General features: G+C 38.8%; 1 protein-coding gene across 4 annotated transcripts in view; it reads right to left on the bottom strand.

The window, feature by feature from the left end:
• Positions 1–22,332, bottom strand: part of PMS1 (PMS1 homolog 1, mismatch repair system component) — a 62,681-nt gene that overhangs the window by 17,287 nt on the left and 23,062 nt on the right. For 3 of the 4 annotated variants that reach the window (XR_001362131.1, XM_005866277.2, XM_005866281.2), the window contains exons 6-9: positions 13,612–13,728; positions 5,768–5,890; positions 4,232–4,375; positions 3,178–4,052 (exon numbers count right to left, since the gene is read on the bottom strand). Coding sequence is in view for 3 of the 4 variants with exons in the window: in XM_005866277.2 (XP_005866339.1) it covers positions 3,178–4,052; positions 4,232–4,375; positions 5,768–5,890; positions 13,612–13,728 (1,259 nt within the window). In the remaining variant the exon portion in view is untranslated. The remainder of the gene's footprint in view (positions 1–3,177; positions 4,053–4,231; positions 4,376–5,767; positions 5,891–13,611; positions 13,729–22,332) is intronic. The other variant, XM_005866280.2, reaches the window with a different exon arrangement.

The following is a 22,332-nucleotide window of genomic DNA, read 5'->3' as shown; positions in this document are numbered from 1 at the left end:
ACTATATATTTTACAATTGAATATAATCTATTAAAAATAAACTATACAGATACACTCAACAAATATGATGAAAATCACTAAAATATTTTGTTGAGGGGATGATGCTAGGTATAAACGTACATATGATTATATATATATATATGAAGTTTAAAAACTGGAAAAAGAAAGCTAGTGTGATGGAAATCAAAACAGGGCTGTGTATGGAGACTGGCTGGTCCAAGTGGCATAAAGGGACTTTCTAGGTTGATGGAAATGTTCTACATTTTGGGGATGACCATGGGTCTACACATATGAAATGCACTGAGCTATATATATGGTTAAGATCTATGCATTTCACAGCAACTATATTTTACCCAATTTATTTATTTATTTATTTATTTTTTAAAAATATATTTTACTGATTTTTTACAGAGAGGAAGGGAGAGGGATAGAGAGTTAGAAACATCGATGAGAGAGAAACATGGATCAGCTGCCTCCTGCACACTCCCCATTGGGTAGGTGCCCGCAACCAAGGTACATGCCCTTGACCGGACTCGAACCTGGGACCCTTCAGTCCGCAGGCCGACGCTCTATCCATTGAGCCAAACCAGTTAGGGCTATTTTACCCAATTTAAAAATCCATGTAAGAAAGCACTGAAAGCACAGGCACTAAAAGAATAACAAAAAGACAAAATAGTCAATCCTAGCTCCAAAGAGTTCCTTATACTTTTGCTATCACATCAACACGGAATAAGCAATTCCCTGAGCACTGCAAAAGAAAATTTACATATGTTAATATTACATTTACTAAATAGATACTAGTAAAATTAAATTCAATATAACAAGCAAAATTACAATGATTAAAATTATAATGGTTTCATAGCTAAACATTTATTTTTTCAGTTACTACTTATTTCTCATTTTAGAGTCATCAATGAAAAAAGGTACGAAATAATGAACATTTTAAAATTGAAGTTTCTATTTCTCCAGGCCTAGGCTGAGGGCAGGCAGTACTGTTTTTTAAAGAGTTCTATGGGTGATCCTAATGCATATCCAGAATTGAAAATGACTATTATTATGTTCAGCAAAGTGTAGTGGCAAAGAGCACAGACCACCAAGACAGACTGCCTGGTTTGGCTCTGCCACTTAGTAGCTCCGTAAATCTCGGCAAGTTATTTAATTTTTCTGTGTCTCAGTATGGTAATCTACAGCTACTTCAGAGTAGAGTAATACCTGGCACATTGTAAATGGTGATGTTTGATACTATTATTTTCTATCAAGATACATAATGAAAAGGGAACACAATTTGACTAATGGTTAATAATTATTTAAGCAACCTTGCTAATTTCTTTTTTAAATTCAGTTTTAAATTTGAGTCTAGAAAATGTTATCTCTTGTCTTAAGAAATGTAAGAAACGGGCTGAATTCCATTGTAGGTAATATGCATAAAACATTTTTAAGAAATATGAATAGATCTGTGTCAGAAAATAAAAATGCTATTAGTGGGAGAGCTGTATTAAATGTTAAAGTGAAATTAAGAGACAAGAGACCGTAGTATGTTGTTTAGTTGGCACTTAGTACTTGTTTGTTAAATAAAGAAATGCTATCTGGATGAGAATGTAAAAAGACCTTGTTTCTCTGTAAACTAGGCAAAAAAATGCCTCTTTTGGTTAGTCACCATGTCATATTCATAATTTTTTACATTATTTTCTCTCATTTCTACTTAGAATCCGAACTTGTGGATTAGCTATATAAAACACATGATTAATTTACTTTCAATATTACTACAATTAAGTATTTTTAGCTCCTGGACATTCAAATTCAAGATTTTCTGTACGGTGGAAATGAGTTCAAGATGAAGGTCACCATTTGTAATTAATTATAAAGTACAAATTTTCACATATGGTACTAATCTTTTGATTTACTCAAGAAGTCAATTTCATGAGTTTCTTGGGAAATATAAAAAGTTATGTCCAAAGGAATATTAAGTGAATGTTAAGTAAAAACATCTGCTACTTTTGACTGAATGTCATTAAGGGATTATTAACTGGAATGGAAAAATTATAATTCTGATTTGACCAGTAATCAATTAAAGTGATGTTTTAGTGACTAAAGATTACATGTAGTTACAAAGTTTATTTACCATTTTCAATAATGCCCCAATTACAATTTATTCTTAGCTATTTTAAGTAGAAATATGTTCCTACTGACTGCAAGTCAAAGTTCGAGTTAACACCAACTGACTGAGAGCCCAGTGGCAGGTCACATGCCAAAATCTGGTTTCTAATCCACTGAAGGAGAGGCAATCATGGGGGTGGGGAGGGACACGAGAACCAGAAAGGAAGAACTGAAAGATGAAAGTACTCCTGCTCCAGTCTGTCCTAAGTTCTCAGCAGAAATCCCTGATTCTAGTTCTTTCTCAAGCTCTGTTATGGCTTACAGAACCCCTTCATGATCTGGCCTGTCTTTCTCCATCTTTCTTTATCACACTCCCATAAATTCAACCCCTATCAGAGAGGGCACCCTTCAGTTCCCAAATAACATCATTTTGCACCCTTCAGTTCCCAAATAACATCATTTTGCTTCTAGTTTCTGTACCTTCTTACATGCTGTTCCTTCTCTCTAGAAAATTCCCTACACCTTTCTGATTAATTTCTATTCAGGGAAGCGTTTCCTGTCCCACAGATGAGATTAAGACCAACTGCTAAATGTTTTCATAATTCCCTATATTTTTAAATTTGGGGGGGGAGTCAATGGGGGGAAAAAGGGGGACATCTGTAATACTTTAAACAATAAAGATTTAAAAAACTCGTCATATTCTATGATTATTATTGTAAAACTACCCTCCTCCCTAGGCTACACCATTTGGAAGTAGAAAATGTTTACTTATGACTGTCTTTGAAGTGACTAGCTATGGTACATAGGGCCTGGTACACTGAATTCCCTCAACATATATTCCCTCATTTAAGGAAGGACAGAGGGAAGGGAAGGAGGGAGGGAAAGGCGTAAGAGCGGGTCAGCCAGAGCAAAAGTAAAATTTTCTAACAAAAAAAGTGATGCCAAAAAAGGTATTCTAGCCAAGTCAAAAGGCATTTTCCACTCTGCTTTTCCATAAATAAGAAGTTAAAAAATTTTTTTGTAACCCAGTGGATGGAAATATTTGAACATTCAGGTCACATGCAAGCTCTGGAAACTTACTTCAGTTTTTCCTCTTCACTCAATGTCTTCCACAGCTCTTCAATCTGTATCGTTGCAGCCTCCAAACTGGTCTGAGGATTTTCTGTGAGAAACTGAACACGATGATCTTGAACAAAAAGGGCGCTTGCTGACATGGGTTTCTTGATGGCGCGACGGCTGATTAAATCGTAAGCGGTCAGCTGTCCTGATTTGTGATCCACCACGTTTGACTTTTTGTTACAGGACCCGTCACCGAGACTCTTCTGTTCAGGGCTTGGAGGACTCCTCTCACTTCTTTCACATGCTGAACTTCCTGGAGGCACTAGGATTTTCACAGGTTCAATGTTTTCTCCCATTGCATTTTTGAGTGCATTTCCCCTGCTCCAGTTATCTGCACAAATTTCCAAAGACTTCTCAGGAACTGCTTCTTTCTCATTTCCCCCACTCTCATCGATACGGCCATTTTCTGATTGGGCCTGCGTAACAGAACCTACAAAACAAGTTTCAGTATATTCCTTCTGGGTGTCCTCACTTGATAAATTATCCATTGGGATCTCCAGAAGTGTATTTTTAGTGTTATCCGTGTTAGAATTTTCACTAATAAAATGGTCATCATAATGGTCATGAACATGAATATGATTTAAACAACCGTTAATGTTTTCTCCAGATTCATCAGCATGCACATCATTTTGAAAAGAAATGCTCGAAGTATCAACATTTGGATAATTACTTCCAGATGATTCCGTCTTATTAAAAAGCACATCTGTTTCTGCTTTTTTACTAACAGCCATGTCAGCTGAGGAAACATCTGTTTTACTATTTTCATAAGAATTTGTACTAGGTAGTGATCCGTAACAAGTCGTCATCAGATTTTCAAGAGCAATTAAAATAGATTCCTACAAATACAAATTAACAAATGTTAGGAGAAATTATAGAAAAATTAAATAGACAAGATTTAAAATAATAGTTAAAAATAGGTATAAACAAGCAAATCTCCTTTGTCACACAAAAATGGTAAGGACAGTATAAGTTTATAAATAACATAAATTCAAAAATTTATCTAAAAAAAGTTTACCTTATTCTGTAATAATACTTGACTTTTATCCGGTGTTAAATTTACATCCACGTTAGCTGTAGGAACATCAATTTTCAGAAAGAAAATGGGATACAAACGAGTAGATTCCTTTAGGCACTTCAGATTGTAATAACGTCGGATTAGCTAGAAATATATGTAATGAATAAGACAAAAAAAACCCATATAAATAAATATTGCCATCCATAAAATACCACCAAAAGAAGAATATTAAACTGAGTGGATGTAACTGCTTATCAGCAAAATCAATATCTAAATGGTAACACTCACTTAGAGGCCTTGAACCTATGGGAATGAAGTACAAGCATTCATTAAGCAGTACAAACATCCAAGGCAACTGGCTTCATAGTTAAAGATCATCAACCTACGAACCAAGGGGTCACAGTTCAATTCCCAGTCAGGGCACATGCCCAGGTGGCAGGCTCCATCCCTAGTGTGGCGTGTGCAGGAAGCAGCCGGTCAATGATCCTCTCTCATCATTGATGTTTCTATCTCTCTCTCCCTCTCCCTCCCTCTCTGAAATCAGCTAAAAAAATAGTAATTATATATATAGATATATGTGTGTGTGTGTGTGTGTGTGTGTGTGTGTGTGTATCTCCACAGCGTCAAAGTCCAGAGTTCAAATCCAAACTCTGTTACTTCCTGGCTACGAAACCAAAAAAAGTGACTAACATTTCAATTTTTTTTTCATCAAAAATAAAAAGAAAATAATATATCACATAGTTGTAAAGACTCAATCAGACATCATATGTAAGGTACCTAGAAAAATATTTAATAAATATTATTGTATATCTTTCTCCTTTTCCTTATCCTATATAATAAAACCCTATATGCAAATCGAGTGAACAGCAGAACGTCCGGTTGCTATGATGTGGTGCCAGGTCGCCAGCCAAGGCGGGTGCCAGCAGGAGGCCCCGATTGCCCTGCCCACCGGTTGCCCACAGTTGGCCTCGATCGCCGGCCAGGCCTAGGGACTCTACCCTTTATATTGGGAACTGTCTCTTAGATTTAAAAATTAAAACCTGGCAAGGCTACTCTAACACTGAAAAAACAGGATGATGCAACAATGACATGCATGGACTCTGGCCTGCACATTTTGTGGTCAGCCCTGATTCTGACACTTATAACTGTGTGACAAAGCCAATTACTTAACTTCTCTCTGCTTCAGTTTTTCCACCCATAAGATGGGGAAAATGGTACTACTGCCTCAGAAGGATCATGTTATGTATTACTTTTTATAATCAGGGCAAAAAAATGTAGCTGCCCATACAACAGCAAGATGCCTTTCACCTGTATGAAAAGTACGGTCACTGGTGCATGCAGCGTCCCGGATTGCAAGAGGGATGTCCGACTGCTGGTTTAGGCCCGACGTCCCCCCGCTCCCGTATACGAATTTAGTGCCCTGGGCCTCTAGTTTCAGAATAAAGTATTAGCAGTAACCCTTGTAACAAGTTGACAAATGACAGAGCTAGTTTTCATTTCTGATAGAAGCAATGCTTTTTTTCTTAAACAGATTACCTTTAATATGTCTTTTTGGTGTATTGGTCGACTGTTTATAAAGATGAAACTCCTTTCTGGGGTTGAAAGACTTGTGGAAGAGTGGTCTGCATCATGCTTTGGAAGAAATCCACTTAGATAAATCTATAATTGTAATTATAGAATTAATATGCAATGTAACAATAAGTGTGGTTCCATAGGTCTGGCTACATACTATATATTACAAGTTATCAAAACATAAATACATTTTCATCTTATGGTCTGGTAACCATGTCTTGAGCATTAACTTTAAATAAAATATTGGATGCATGTTAAATTGGTGTTCTCTGCCTCTAACTCTCTCTTTCTGCAATTCTATGTTAAGGAAAAATTGGCATTCATAAAAGCTTCATGAATGGGCATATATTTTACTGCCACAGACATAAATACTGCTCTCTCTGCTCAACTTTAAATTCTCCTTTTCCTTATCCTATATAATAAAACCCTAATATGCAAATTTAAATTTTTCTTTCCCCATATTGTGACTTTCCTCTGGCTGTTTGTCCTTGTCTTTCAGCCACCTTTTCCTATAAAGAAGTGGCTGTTTCTATATTTATTCAGAGTATGCTATAAAGCCAATCTGATTGGGTTTTATTTCTGAGTTAAAAATCTCTTGCTCTTTGGATTCCAAGATGGCTGCAGAATTCATGGAAGCTACACCAACCTGCTCCCAGCCCAAACTGGATTTATAGCTGAATTATAAAGCAATCAACCTGAATAACCAACTGAAGGCTAGCTAACCTGAAATGTAATAACCAAGACTTTACAGAAGAAGCCATGCAGAGACTGGTAAGAAGGGCAGAGACTCAGAAAAGGCTGGCCCCCACTCAGATGTGCTGGTGGCTATAAAACTCCCTCTCTGAGGAGTGTGGTGGCAGATCCCCACCAACAGCAACATCAGGAAGAGGGCCCCACAGCATCTGGTGGTGAAAATGGGTGGGAATGCGGTCCGTCTGGGAGAGCCCGCACCACCTTCCCAGGGAAGAGCACTCCTATTGTTACAGCACCGGCCTGGGGAGTGCAGGGTCCAGACTCCAACTTCTGCCTCCGACTGCGGGCAAGGACACACTGCCGAACTTGGTCCTAGAGGGTCGCTGGGTACACCTAGCAGTGACTTTAAGGGGCCCTCTTTTTTCTGGGGGGAGGGGAGGAAGGGAGGCTCAAAACTGGGACATTCAAAGTGTTTGACTCTTGAAGGCTATTGTCTGGGACTTGGATGAAGTGTTTAGCTACCTCCTATGGCAGCCGTGGGCAAACTACGGCCCGCGGGCCGGATCCGGCCCATTTGAAATGAATAAAACTAAAAAAAAAAAAGACCGTACCCTTTTATGTAATGATGTTTACTTTGAATTTATATTAGTTCACACAAACACTCCATCCATGCTTTTGTTCCGGCCCTCCGGTCCAGTTTAAGAACCCATTGTGGCCCTCGAGTCAAAAAGTTTGCCCACCCCTGTCCTATGGGCTAGATGGGCTTGGTGAAGTTGGGCAAGGCGGGGGCGAGGGGGGGGAGGGGAATGGGGCCACCTATAATAGTGTCAACAGTAAAAATAAAGTTTAAAAAATATCTTGCCCTTTGACATTGATTACAGTGTTGTATTTTATCTTATTTTTCATTTAGAGAACTCTTTTACAAACAAACCAATGATTTATTCATTATTTTTATGCATTCTTTCTCTATTTCACAAATATAAAGAGAAGGAAGAAAATGAAGAAAGATCCTAGAAACAATTACCACTGAGAAGAGAGACACTGAGGGAACAGGAGGCAAGGACAATGCTCCCACTTTTACCTTTAAAGATAATATAATCTTTAAGAATACAGTTTACAGCCAGACTGACATGATTTAAATTCCAGCTCCACTACTAGCTGTCACCTTGGTCAAGTTATTTAAAATACAGGCCTATAATCTACCTGAAACAAGCAGAACCAAATGTGTTATTAACCTGTTAAATAATAGTAAAGTTTCAGTTTAGGTTTAGAAAAGTCAGAGAATCTGTGGGGTTGCTATTTTCAGTTACCCAGAAACCATGAGGCTCCTTAACAACATAGCCTGTAGGCCGCCACCTATGTCTATGGCTATTGCTGCCCTTGGAAATAAATGTTTAAGGAAGACACATTACCAATTTTAGAACGCTAAGTGCATTATTGTCACAGTGCCAAATTGTGCCAATCTTAAAAAGTAAATTAGTAAAGCTGGATAATCCATTACAAAATGATACTACTTAATTAACTGTAAAACTTCACAGCACTTAGCAATGGTTGTATAATTAAACAGGTAACATGAGACCCTTCTTAAAGCACCTGCTGAGCATCAGGGACAGCCTATTTAGTCTCTAAAAGACTTACTAAGTTTGTGGATTAAAAAAAAGTCTGCCCCAGATAGGTAATTATGAAGACTCAAATGAAGAAGAAATTGTTAATACTGCTAGTGTTTTCCTTTCATACCATCTTGATTGGCCACTGAATAATCACTATTACTTCCAAAATACTGAGCTTTTAAAAATGGCTTAGGATAATCTTAAGAACTAACAAACTACATTTAAGTTATATGGAAAGAGTAAAATCAAACAGCAAAGTTTTATAAAATACTATAAAAAGTGAAAATGAAGCTAGTTCATGGAAAAATAATGTCTATACGAGACCAAATCAGTGCAACAAAATAAAACATTAGATAAAGAGCCCTGCTACCTACCCAATCTGTCAAACCCATCTCTTCTCTTCCACCCCAATTCTGTTGAAATAACAGTAACTGGTTTCCTAACACTTGTCCTTCTCCCATTTCAGTAAACTTCTAGAACACCATGGAGTTATGTTCCTAAAGTAATACTTTAAGTACTTTCTTTGGTCAGGATAATGGGATAAGTCATGTAGAAATTTCCTGCTCCCTCATCCCAACTATAAATAGATGACACAGAGAGATAAAATTAGTTTTTACAATAATTTCAAAAGACCTAACCATTTTTTAAAATGACAAGCATAAAGATGTTATGTGTGAAAAACAAAACAGGGCGTAATGGCTGAAGTCAAGAGCCCTATGTGCTCTAGGATCAGAAAGCAGCTATGTTAGCTGGAAATTAAATTCTGTATGGAAATAAGGAGAGAGAACACACCCATAAAAACATGGAATTGAAACCAGTCTTTCCAACTTAAATGGGTGGCTGTGATATCCTCCCTCCAACCCAGCCCCCCAAAATGCTTTAAAAGACTGCGTGTGGCTGTTTGCAAGGGTCACAGAAAGAGCACACACAACTCCAAACCAAAAACAAGGCTGAGCCCAATCCGCTAGGAAAAGGGTCCCTAAAATCGCGGCAGGATGAAAGGCAGTAACGACTAATTATAACACCTCATTCTGAATGGGGCTGGGAGGGGGATAGTATCTGCCAAAGTATGAGGAGGGAGAGAAAGGGAAAGAGGGAAAAAATCTAAACAACAAAAATGACAAATGTGCATTCAAGGTGATTTTGCAAATTAAAATTTCAAAGCACCTAAAACAGCAGGGAATGAGAATATTCTCTCAGGAAAGTAGAAATGATAAAGCAATATGAAAAGGACTTTGACGTTACTATGTGAACCATGCTTTTAAAAGAGTAACGGAAAAAAAATCCATTCTATAATAACCCAGAAGATAAAGAAATCAAAACTAATAGCTATAAATTAAGTTTAGAAGAGAATAGAAAAATGAATAAATTCTGAATTCTAAAAATAATATCAACTAGAAGACAGATGTCAAAAAACCCCAAAACAGAACTGGAGGAGCTCCATGAAGCCAAGAAAACCACACAGGGAAACACCTAACCAATGGTCCCACAGCAGTGGTGTAACTGGGGCCACCGCCGATAATTCGAGATTCTTCCCAAGTGGAGCTCCTGTGCAAAGAAAACCGACCTTTAACATTCAGGGAAGAGATACATAAAGATGCTCTACACCCCAGGCTCCCAGTGGCCATCTACCAGCCAAGTCCAGGGAGGAGCATTGATGACCAAGTTTCACAATGTAAAGGTATGTGATGAGGACAAAAATGCAGTGAGGGGGCAACTACTAGTAGTTGGCAAACAAACTTAAGATTGCCTTTGGCCAGAAATGCGAAGGTGTTGAAGAAACTCTGATCTAAAATAACTCTCCTTACGAGCCCCAGAAAGCATGCAAGGGTGATGGGTGGCTGCTAGCAACGTAAGAGAATACCCGCCTCGACAGAAGACGGTACTTAGATTACTCTCACCAGAGACACACTCAACAAGTTTATCATTCTGATAGCCTGTGGGACTGGAGCCACTCAGCAACACGTTTTCCGAATTCTCCCATGCCTCAATGCCAACATACCCACATGAAGGTGCATCAAAAGTTTTGGTATCTCTCATAGATTACCAACAGCCCTTAGGAAATTCTATCTCAAGAAAAGATTTTTTAAAAAATCAATAGGCAAGCATGGATCTGGCAACACATCTCGATATACATCAGAGGAAAAAACTCCCAACTGCAGAACTGGCTCATGAGACAGTCCCATCAACACATAGAACCATACCTGGTCAAGGTCTATGTCAGCACTTTTCACACTTCAATGCGCACCTGGAGACCTTGTTCAAATTCAGACTCTGATTCATTGTGTCTGGAATGAGGACTGATTCTTCGTTTCTAACAATTAGCTCCCAGGTGATGCCAATGCCGCTGGTCTTCAGACCAGCCTATGGCAGTTAGAATTTCTAGAGCACAATACCACAGGCATCAAGCAAGGACCTCCTGTCACACGCTTCCCGAGTTACCAGTGTAGGCAATAAAGTCCCATGAAGCCCCAGGAACCTACGGGAATTTAGACAATACCCTGACTATCCCAAGTCAGCCACCATGACCAGTCTCAGGTGGCATTTGGGTGTGTTGAAACCAAGTGAGTTCTGAAAAACAGGATCCATGTCAGATCATGGCCATTCTCCAGGCACGGCAGCTGGCCACTAAGGCTGGCCTGACTCCTTTCTGGGGCAGAGAGAACTCTTAAGGCATTAAGTGAGCACAAGTTCCCATCCAAGACTCTACTAAAACAATAATAATTAAAAACTCAGCACTGCAAAGAGAATAAGAGGGGAACCAGGAGTAGAAAAGAGATTCCCACAAATTATGAAAAGAGGGAAGAGCAGAACCCAGAAGCCAACTGTCCAGTAGAACAGAAAACCTTCAGGCTTAGTCAGCAGACACACAAGAACAACAAAAGAGCTCTTCTTAAAGGAAATGAATAAGGACAATCTTCCATAAACCAATTACAATTTAAGTTAGTGCTAAGAAAGGGGGGGCGGAGGAGGAAGAGAAGGAGGAGGAGAAGGAGGAGAAGGAGGAGGGGGAGGAGGAGGAGGAAGGGATGGAGGGAGATAAACTGAATTTCCCAAGGCAGTGAGCATGGTGCAGAGGAAGCCCCAACCCCTAATGAACTGTGATCCCCCCAGACTCCAGGAACAGGATCAGGATCTTCATAACTTAACACTGAAGTGGAGCCTGACAGCCACAAATACCAAGTTCCCAATTAGACTTGCTATTCAGGGGAAAAGAGAGCGAAAAAATGAGAGGCTTGGAAAAAAAAGAACCTAATAAGCAAAATGAAACTGACCTCCTAAGAAAAAAGATTATTTAAGGAACAAATAATTAAAAGACAAAAAGTTATAATCTTCAGAAAGATTCAAGATTTTGTATCCATAAAATAAGTTACTAAGAAGCAACACAACTTTAAAATGCTCTTAGAAATTAAACATAGCACTTTCAGAATAAGAAAAAAATTCAGTAGATAGGGTAAAAGAATCAGAGAGATCTCCAAAAACTTACAGAAAAAAAGGAAGACGAAAAACTTGAAAAAAAAAACAAAAACAAAAACAAAAGAAAAATAAAAGGTCCTAATCAACAATAGGGAGCTTTCATTAAAAACAACAACAACAACAAAAAACACAGAAAAAATATCAAAGAACATAACCCAAAGCCAGGGGGGAAAAAAAAAAGTCTTCAGATTCAGGTCTCACACCAACAGCTCAGCATATTAAGCAAATGTATAATAAAAGACACACACCTACACATATCCTCATAAAATTTAAGAAGAAAGATGAAGGAAAGAGCCTAAAATTTTCAGGTAGAAAAACACATTGCCTCGCCCTAGAAAGAAAGAATTGTAATATATTAATCTTCCCATCAGCAACAATGGACAAAGATATTCAATGTCATCAAAGCTCTAAAGAAAAATTATTTAATCTAGAATTTTATGTCCACCAGAGTATCAACAAGAGAAAGTGAAAAATAAAGTCACTTAGACATGAAAGTTTACCTCTGCGAAAGATATTTAAAGATGCATATCAGAGAAACAACAATGAATTCCAAAAAAGAGGAAGGCATGGGACACCAGAAATAGTTGAAATAGCGAGTACTCCTATGAAAAGAAAGCCCAGGATGAGAATGCCTGGAACAATCCAAATATGAAATAAGTGAGTCTGGGAACAATGAGTGCAAAAAGAATGGAATGAAATGGGTTACCAGTAATAGCTAGAAAACTGAAAGATTTTATTGCTGACATAATAAAGTAAGTTTCTTCACTAAAAAAAGAAAAGAAAGAAAAACTTTTGAAAAGCCCAGAAAAATAAAAAATAAGTTAGTCCATATAGGAGGCAAAGAAAAACATGACAAATTTCATGTAATTGATGGGGAAAGAAACAAAGAGATGCCATTTAATTGGGACAATGGGAATATTCTCTATGCATGGCATAGGGAGACATAAAACTAGATCCCTACAGAGGGACTGTAATGAAGATTATTTATATAGTGCTGTATACCCCATATATAGTTTCAACTTTCATAATCAATCTTTAAACAAACTATGGAAGACTTAAGAAATCTATATTATAAAAGGCCTGTGGCCCTAACACTGTAACAAACAAAGACCAGCGCGGGTGGACAGGGCTGCGAGTGTGGCAAGGCGCCCGCGGGTGGGCGGGGCTGTGCAATTTTGCGCGCTGGGCTTCTAGTGGTTATATATGAAAATTAAACTTGGTAATGTAAAAGTAGAGTTGACATGACTGAGAGGAAAGGGCAAGCAGAAATAAGAGTGGGGTGTTAATAACCACATCCAATATAATAGGAACTCAAGCAACACTGACTGAGGGTGATAGATCAAAAAAAGGAAGTTGGAGCCCTAACTGGTTTGGCTCAGTGGATACAGCGTCGGCCCGTGGACTGAAAGGTCCTAGGTTTGATTCCGGTTAAGGGCATGTACCTTGGTTGTGGGCACATCCCCAGTAGGAAGTGTGCAGGAAGCAGCTGATCAATGTTTCTCTCTCATCGATGTTTCTAACTCTCTATTCCTCTCCCTTCCTCTCTGTAAAAAATTAATAACATATATTTTATAAAAAAGAAAAGGAAGTTGGAGTATATATTTAGAACAAGAAAGGAAAAAAAAAGTAAGAGTTAAAAGTCTTTTTCTTTCATAGTGGAAAGTAAATAGATGGCATCCTAGATTAAAAAAAATTTTTTTTAAATATATTTTATTGATTTTTTACAGAGAGGGATAGAGAGTTAGAAACATCGATGAGAGAGAAACATCAATCAGCTACCCCCTGCACGCCCCCTACTGGGGATGTGCCCGAAACCAAGGTACATGCCCTTGACCGGAATCGAACCTGGGACCCTTCAGTCCGCAGGCCAAAGCTCTACCCAGTGAGCCAAACCAGTTAGGGCTAAAAAAAATTTTAAATTAATGTAAATACAATAGTTAAAGGCTCCTGCCCCTCAAACCTGCAATTGGGAAATCATGTAACAGTTTCCTTGGCGATGAGACTTTTAAAGACCATTTCTGTGTGTACCTGAGCTTCCTCCGAGTGGTACTGAAAGGGCTCCATGTTGCCCATGACAGCAGTCCCCAGGACAGACAGGAGAGCCATCTTATGATCGGATGCTCTCGTTTTCTGCCAAACCACTGCCTGGGGAGAAAAGACAGATAACTTTTAACCGTTTAGATTGACTACATTCACTGCACCACTGATTTCTATATTTAGCCTCCGTCCCGTTTATATCTTCAGTATCGTTTAGATGAGATGCATGGAAAGAACAGATGCATGAAAAGGCTGACAGAGCTCTAGTTCTGAATTTTAGTAGCTGGGTATGTTGCAGCATAAAACTGATTCCACTTCCCTTAACCTCGGTTTCCTCCTCTCTACACAATAACTAAGAATATTTACCTCCCAGAGTTGCTGGGAAATGAAAATATACAATGGAGGCAGACACACAAGGCAGTGCCTGGCATAACACAGTTTCATTATGTATTAATTTTCTCCCTCTTCTAAACTTCAGAGTATATACTTCAGCATATATTTAAATTGTTCCTCTAAATAAGGTATTATTTGATTAAGGCTAGACAACTATCCTATAAGGTTTCTGTAAATAGTTGAACTGGAATAATAATTTGGAATAATGCATACTTTTTAAAATTACCTTCATAATTACCTGTTATAAACAGAGAACTTACAAAAAGCTACCTGAATCTCATAAACTCAAAAGCTGAATAATGAGCTTGCATTTTTTCACTGCAAATATGTAGCCAGGTGGTTTAAGAGAAACATGGACCACGATCAGGTGTGATATATTGCAATTTCTTCAGTTAACATATGGCCCAATTATAGTCAAATCTCTTGAGAAACCGTCAACACAAGTACATTCGTTCATTCAACAAATATTCACTTAGCCCCTCCTCAATCCCAAGGAAAATGTGTAAGGCATCACCTCAACGTGCAAGGGGCAGGCAGAGGAAGGAGAGGAGCCTGCAAAGGTGTAGCCAGGGAGACAGGAAGAGCCGCAGGACAGGCCGGCGCACAGAACAAAGAAGTTTCTAAGAAAGAAGACGTAGTCCTATGTGACTAGTGTCAGGAGATCAAGTTAAGAACAGAGACGTGGCGATCAGGAGGGACAGACCAAGGAATCTGGGATGGGCTAGATGTGACACGGTGGCTGAGAGCCTGAGAAGGTGAAGCACGGAAGAACCGGGAATGTGACTGAGTCCCCGGTACCAAGAACACTGTCGGGGCCCAATAAACACCAATCTGTTGAAGGAGTGAGGAAATGGGTACATTTTTTCCTACAGAAAAGCAACTCTAGTGGAGTTGAAAACTAGCTCTTTGTTTTGAAAGATTAAGACTGCTGGTTGCCATACCATATACACATCAGGAATCATGTCTTAGTAACTAGGTAGTAATTTTGCTTTAGGAAATCCAAAGCAACCTTTGATTTTCTTTTTTTAAAAAAAATGTAACAGTTTTGAGATATAACTCACACCATTACAATTCATTCATTTTATGTGTACAATTCAATGGTTTTTAGTACATTTACAGAGCTGTGCAATTATCAACATAATCTAATTTTAGAACAATTTTATCACATCAAAAAGAAACCTATACCCATTATCAGTCACCCTCATTTCTTCCTACTAAGTAATCACTAAATTACTTTCTGTCTCTATAAATTTGCATACTTTGGGTATTTCATATAAATGGAATCATACAATACACAGCATTTGTGAGTGGCTTCTTTCACTTAGCACAATGTTTTCCAGGTTTACCCATGTTGTTTACCCATCAGTACTTCATTCCTTTCAATGGCTCCATATGGCTCCACTGCATGGACATACATTAGAATGACCTTTCATCAGATGACGGCGTTTGTGTGGTTTCCACTTTTTAGCTATTATGAATGATGCTGCTAGGAGAACTCATGTACAAGTTTCTGTGTGCCATGCTTTCATTTCCCCTGGGTACATACCAAGGAGTGGAACTGCTAGGTAAGGCAGTAACTTTATTTTTGGAGGAACTGCCAGACTGAAATCTGCACTGCCTGTGTGTTTGTAAATAGACAAAGAAGTGCTGCTTCTGCTATCAAGGCTGTTATTTTAAGCTAGCCAGGAGCTTGTGCTTTAAGGGACAATATTCAAAATCACAGCAAGTAGGTCACGTTCTGAATAACCTGCAACTGTATTGGAGTGAAATGACCCCCTGCCCCTGCTCCATACTTTCCATATCACAAGTTACTTTTAACAAAAAACTGTCAATAAAAACTTATTCACAAAATAATTTATCTCTTCAAAGCTATGCTAGCTGATACTGACATACACATATAGAAAATATGCTAAAAATTGCCCTGACCGGTTTGGCTCAGTGGATAGAGCATCAGCCTGCAGACTCAAGGGTCCCGGGTTTGATTCCGGTCAAGGGCATGTACCTTGGTTGCAGGCACATCCCCTGTGGGGAGTGTGCAGGAGGCAGCTGATCGATGTTTCTCTCTCATCGATGTTTCTGACTCTCTCGCCCTCTCCCTTCCTCTCTGTAAAAAATCAATAAAATATATTTAAAAAAAAATATGCTAAAAATAAAGTAGTGAAAGTATTTCAAGTAAACTTATGGTTCAAAATTCCTGCTTTAAAGCCTGTGATACTTGTAATGTAAACATCACATTATTTAGTTTGTATTAGAGTGATGCCTCAGGTGAGGCCTAAGATAGAAATCTTTGTTGATTAATATATAAAGATGCTATTTCACTGCCTGATCTGCTGAATAGCTATACAGAATTATAAAAAGGTTACTTGAGGAAATGGGTTCTAAAAAAGCTATGAAACATGAAAATCATTAAATGTGAAAAATATGTTTAAGTAAACACTGCTAGTAGTTCTGGAGTATTATTTCACACCAAAGGGGCTAATTTAGAAGCATTTTCTAAACTAGCCTTACAGTTGGGCTAGCAATAAATGATAAAGAGGTCTCCCAACAAATTCAAACTTCACTATTAGGCAAAATCCATTATTAAAGAAATAAACATAAAAATGAAGGATCTAGAAGAAACTAAATTTTTAAATACTATATTTTCTATAGTAAATAGTTTTTAGTTTGCTTTCCTTACCATTTAATTAATCCTATATTATTTTCTAAAACAGATATTCTTCTCACTTCCTTAAGTTTTCATATATTTGCCCTTAGGCCGAAAGCTTAACCTGTGTTAAAAATAAACACACATGCCCCCATATGTTTCCTATTTAGGTCACACAGAGTTGGAGCATCTAGATGTGCCAACAAAGAATCTGACTCTAGTCAGTATGATGACAGTGCAAAAACACCTCAATCAAAAATATACTATTACATGCACACCATGTAGTTGATTGAAGATATATAAATATATCTTGCCACTGTTCCTACTTAATTACATGTACTATTTGAAGGAAATAAAATTAGATGAGAATACTCAATATTTAATTAGTATATCTCAAATGTGAAGGCAATTTGTGATAATGGGGAAAAGGATGCTGCACATAGATGATGCACACTCCTATATAATAAAGAGGTAATATGCAAATCAACCCTCACGCCCTCACAAGATGGCTGCCTCTGTCCAGGCCGGCAGGGGGGTTAATGAGGGATGACCAAACGACTGAACAAGCAGGCTGTATGGGGCGACCAGGCCGGCGGGGGAACTGTGAGGGGCAACCAGGCCGGTGGGGGAGGGGCAGTTAGGGGCGACCAGGACAGCAGCAGGGGGCAGTTTGGGGTGACCAGGCCAGCAGGCAGGTGAGCAATTAGGAGCCAGAGGTCCAGGGATTGGGCCTAAACCGGCAGTTGGACATCCCCCAAGGGGTCCCGGATTGGAGAGGGTGCAGGCTGGGCTGAGGGGACCCCCCCATGCATGAATTTCATGCACTGGGCCTCTAGTTAACTAATAAAGGTAATGCCAATAAGACTGTCTGAGCAAAGGAGACTCCTTCATTAATATGAAATAAAAAGTATACATATTGGCCTAATTATGTGCTAATTATATGCACAGATGGTCTAAGACGTTTTAACTACTTCCAAGGTCTTATACTAGTAAGTTGATATAACTGATCAGTATATCTGCTCCTGCATATGTATTTGTACTGACTCTGGTTCAGAAAAGGGCAGGGGCACAAAATATTCTAGGGAAGATCAGTTTCTTCCACACTGGCAATCTGACAATGATTTAAGCTACAGAAGCTTATCACTAAGACAGTGTTAAACGTTTTGATTCAGTATAAAATTATGATTATCCCATCACAACATCAATACTAGTGTTAAGGAATATCACATTCTATTAACATAATACGTTATGGTTTGATTCTTCTAAGTAGCCTGAGACTTTTTTAAAAGAATTCTATCTTGATAAAATATATTCAGCATGACTCTGAACTTAAAATCTCTTATTCATACTCTTATTCTGCTTAAATGTTTTTTATTTTATATTCAGTTTTTTAATAGAGTATGCATAATTACTTCCCCTGAAAGTTACAAAGAAATGGGTAACTTTACCTTTTTTCTTTTTTTTGGGGGGGGGGGGGCGGTGTTGCTTATAAGAGCCAGGCAGACGAGAGATAAAGATGAGAGTAATTTTTTTACTTTACTTTTTCATATTTTTTGGCTTTTGCACCATGTAAAGGTATGACTTATTTTTAAGAAGTAAATAAAAATTTAAAAACAGTCAATCTTTGCATAACTTTCAAAGGGAGATGGTAGATACTCATTGTTTGTGATCTTTAAAACAAGAAAGAGTATTTCCAATTGCTCATCAACTCTTGTCACATCTACATGAGAGATGTTCTTCTTGTCTAGACCCTCTTCCCTGTGCTCTGCACAACTACCCGGCACACTGACCCAGCCTCCTCAATCACACCACTAAACGCCGTCCGACCCATCCTCCAACTGCCATGAGAATTACCTCATTTTGTTAGAAACTCCTTATTGTATTCCCTTTTAGCCATTTGCAAGAAATCCAAATTCCCATGTAAGGCAGACAAGGGCCTTTAGAATGTGGGCCCAGGCAACTTTCCCAGCTTCCCTCCCACTTCCCCACACCATTTTGAGCTTTCTCTGACCTCTGATGACTCCTCGACCTTGGCATGTCCTTTGAATGCCTTTGCCTCGTCTTTCTCAAGAACCCATTTGAAGGCTTTTCTGAACCTGACCAGAGTCTAATAACTGCCTCCGGATTACCGTACTTCTTACTATTGTTTACAGGAGGTCTTCAGATCAGCTTTTCTAAACAACTCTTTAAACCTGGAATCCCGAGGCAATCATCACTCCCTCCCACATTTAATTTTATGGAAAGGGTTATTTGCAAATCAAGCTGCTATTGCTTTACAATAATATTTGATTTCAGCTTTTCCTCTTCTCACTGAATAGGGAACCTTATCTATTACATTTTGTTTTTCATAAGACTTTGCTTCTCCAAACTTGCCTTTACTTCTCATTCTAAATGAAGCTACCCAAACCATCTCCTTTGCAATGCAACTCCATCCTCCACATGGTTCTCTAGTTGTTGTCTTTTCAGATAAAGACCAATAATGGATAGAAAATCCAGATCGATGAGTAATCAGAGGACTTGAATAACACTACAGACCTAATAGACCTAATAGACAAATGCCAATCACTCTTCCCCACAGCAGCAAAATACACATTCATTCCAAGCTCCTATTTCCCCAGGATAAGTCATGGTATGTCACAAAACAAATTTAAGTTTAAAACATACCAAGCATTTTTTCTGGCCACAATAGAATAAAACAAAAAATCAATAGCACAAGAAAACTGGAAAATTCACAATATGTGGAAATTAAATAACACATTCTTTAAGATAAGTAAAAATGAAAACATACCAAAACTCTTGAGATGCAGCAAAAGCAGTACAAACAGTGAAGTTTATTGTCTACCTTAAAAAAAGATGTCAAATAAACAACCTAACTATTCACCTTAAGGAACTAGAAAAAGAACATCAATCTAAGCCCAAAGCTACCAAAAGAAAGAAAATGACAATGATTATTACAGTGTAGAAATAAATACAATAGAAAACAGACAGGAAAAAAATCCACAAAACTAAGAGTTGGTTTATTGAAAAGAAACAAAATTGACAAACCCTTAAACTAAAAAAAGACTCAAATAAAATTAGAAATGAAAGAAGAGACATTACAGCTAATGCCACACATATAAAAAGAATCATGAGCCTATATGAATACTTATATACCAACAAACTGGATAACCTAGAAGCAAAGGCTCAATTTCTAGAAACACATAACCTAACTAGTATCACTGCTTATAGCCTCTTATAATTCTTTCCTGTAACCACTGCCAAACTAAAGGCCAGAGGGTAACACATTGATCCAGCGGTTCTCAACCTGTGGGTCGCGACCCCTTTGGCGGTCGAACGACCCTTTCACAGGGTCGACTAAGACCATCCTGCATATCAGATATTTACATGACGATTCATAACAGTAGCAAAATTACAGTTGTGAAGTAGCAACGAAAATAATTTTATGGTTGGGGGTCACCACAACATGAGGAACTGTATTTAAAGGGCTAGAAGGTTGAGAACCACTGGATTAAGTCACTTCCCTACTCCCAATTTTCCATTAAAAAAAAAAAAAAGACAGTCAAGCATTCAAAACCCTTTATAACCTAGCCTCAACTTATCTTTCAAGATTTATCTTCCTCTATTCCTTTATATAAAACTAGAGGCCCACTGCACGAATTTGTGCATGGGTGGGGTCCCTCAGCCTGGCCAGCAATCGGGACTGATTGGGGTTGGCTGGCCAGGGGGTGGGACCACAGGAGGTTGGCTGTGGGAGCGCACTGACCACCAGGGGGCAAATCCTGCATTGAGCGTCTGCCCCCTGGTGGTCAGTGCGCGTCATAGCGACTGGTTGTTCGGTTGACCGGTCGTAACAGTTGCTTAGGCTTTTATATAGTTAGAAGATACCTACTCACCTAAACTGATTTATTCACTGATTCTAAATGGGCTCAGCATTGTTAATGTTCACAATATTTCTCTACTTAGAATGATTTTGATCCATTTATCTGTATTACCCAATTCTACTGTAATAGAATCCCCCTATGGTGCACCCACCTTGGGGGAGGAGGTCCTAGGTGAGATCACTTTTACATGTTGCTTCTACTATACTGAATCAATAACACCTGTCATGTGGCCCAAGTCAGCCTCCCTCTTCTGTAACTTTCTAGGAGTCCCCCAAAGGGGCGAATGAGCCAGCAGGAACTGCAGCACCTGGAGACGTGTTGGAAATGTAGACGCGCAAGCCCTCCCTGACCTACTGAATCAGAATCTGCATTTTTAACAAGATTCTCAGGTAATCTGCATCCATGATAAAGTTTCTTTAAAGCACCGGTAGGAGACCAGGAGGGAAAATGGACTACAGAAACACAGTGTGAATACTTGGAAGCACTAAGATTTGTGATCATGATCTAAAGTGGTACTAGTCAGGAGATGTGTGTTCTTCCAGCTACATCCAGCTGTACAGGCTTAGGCACCAAGAAGAGAAAGAGATGGATTTAACCAGGATTTGATTAGTCAAACAAGTACAGTTTAGTGAGAGAAGAGCAAGAATATCGAAGGAGCTTCCAAGGAATGCTAATTATGGACAACGTGCTGTAGCAGGGAAAGGAGAGAACTGAGGGTAACAGGGACAAGAAACAGTTAAAAGGCAGCAGAGTCAAGGATCAGAGATCCAATAGAGTCTAAGGACTGGCAGGGTTAGCTGGAGAGATGCAGGTGGCAGGCAGAGGTAAACTTCTTAACACTGAAATTAATGGAGGTGTCGTTTTGGACAATGACTAGGCCTACAGTGTAGCCGCAGGAATTAGTGGCTGAGGCAGGGTGGAGAATAAAAATTACGGGAGATGAGGGGTAAAAGACCTAAGACTCTAGAAAAGACTACCTATGGGGATATTGAATTCACTATAGTGATAATAATCTAAGAGTCTAAAGAGCAAGATTCAAAGCTGAATGATATTTTAGTCATTTAGTCATCATTTAGATATTTAGTCATCATTTGAAAAGGCTGCCAGGGATACAAGGTTCTCAGAAAAGCCAGATTTCAAGTAGAGCAATGTGAGCAAAGAAAAGGCTAAGGACACAGGAGATTTTACTTGACTTACCATGAAATGGCGCACTACAGATGGCCAGGTGTGAGAGGCAGAGTTAGGAAAAGCAATGATTTGTATGAGCAAGAGTCCAGGGTGATAAGGGATGATTTGAGAGACCCAGGCTTCTTGTGTTAACTGACATCCACAGGAATAAAAACATGATGATATTAGGGCTGATAGTCCCAAAGCAGGTAACAGTTGCAAGATTCTGACTTTTAAGGTCTTGCCATGATTATGAGTTCTGGGAATCCCAGCTGACAACTGCAGATGGAGGCATAGAAGAGAGAGGAGTGGTCTTATTCTGAGAGCGGAGGCCCTCAGAACACATCCACCAGGAAGTCTTCCCTGACTGTTATAGCCCAAAGCAAACGTTCTGTCCTCTCAATGTCTATAGTATTGATTGATATCATTCAACAACCACTCAACAAGTTTTCATTATTTCCATCTATTAAATGTTCAGACACTTTTGCAATATTTTCTGACTTACACTGTAGGCTCCTTCCGAGTGCAGGCCATCACATAACTGCTCCAGAGCACCTATTCAAAGCTCTGAATCTAGCAGCTGTGAAGAAGCCAAAGGAGAATGAATGATGCATTAAATTAACTGAG

The sequence above is a fragment of the Myotis brandtii genome, unplaced genomic scaffold (genome assembly GCF_000412655.1).
Source record: "Myotis brandtii unplaced genomic scaffold, ASM41265v1 scaffold227, whole genome shotgun sequence".
NCBI classification, from domain to species: domain Eukaryota; kingdom Metazoa; phylum Chordata; class Mammalia; order Chiroptera; family Vespertilionidae; genus Myotis; species Myotis brandtii.
The sequence above is the reverse complement of the archived record's forward strand: the minus strand, read 5'-3'. Positions and strand labels throughout refer to the sequence as shown.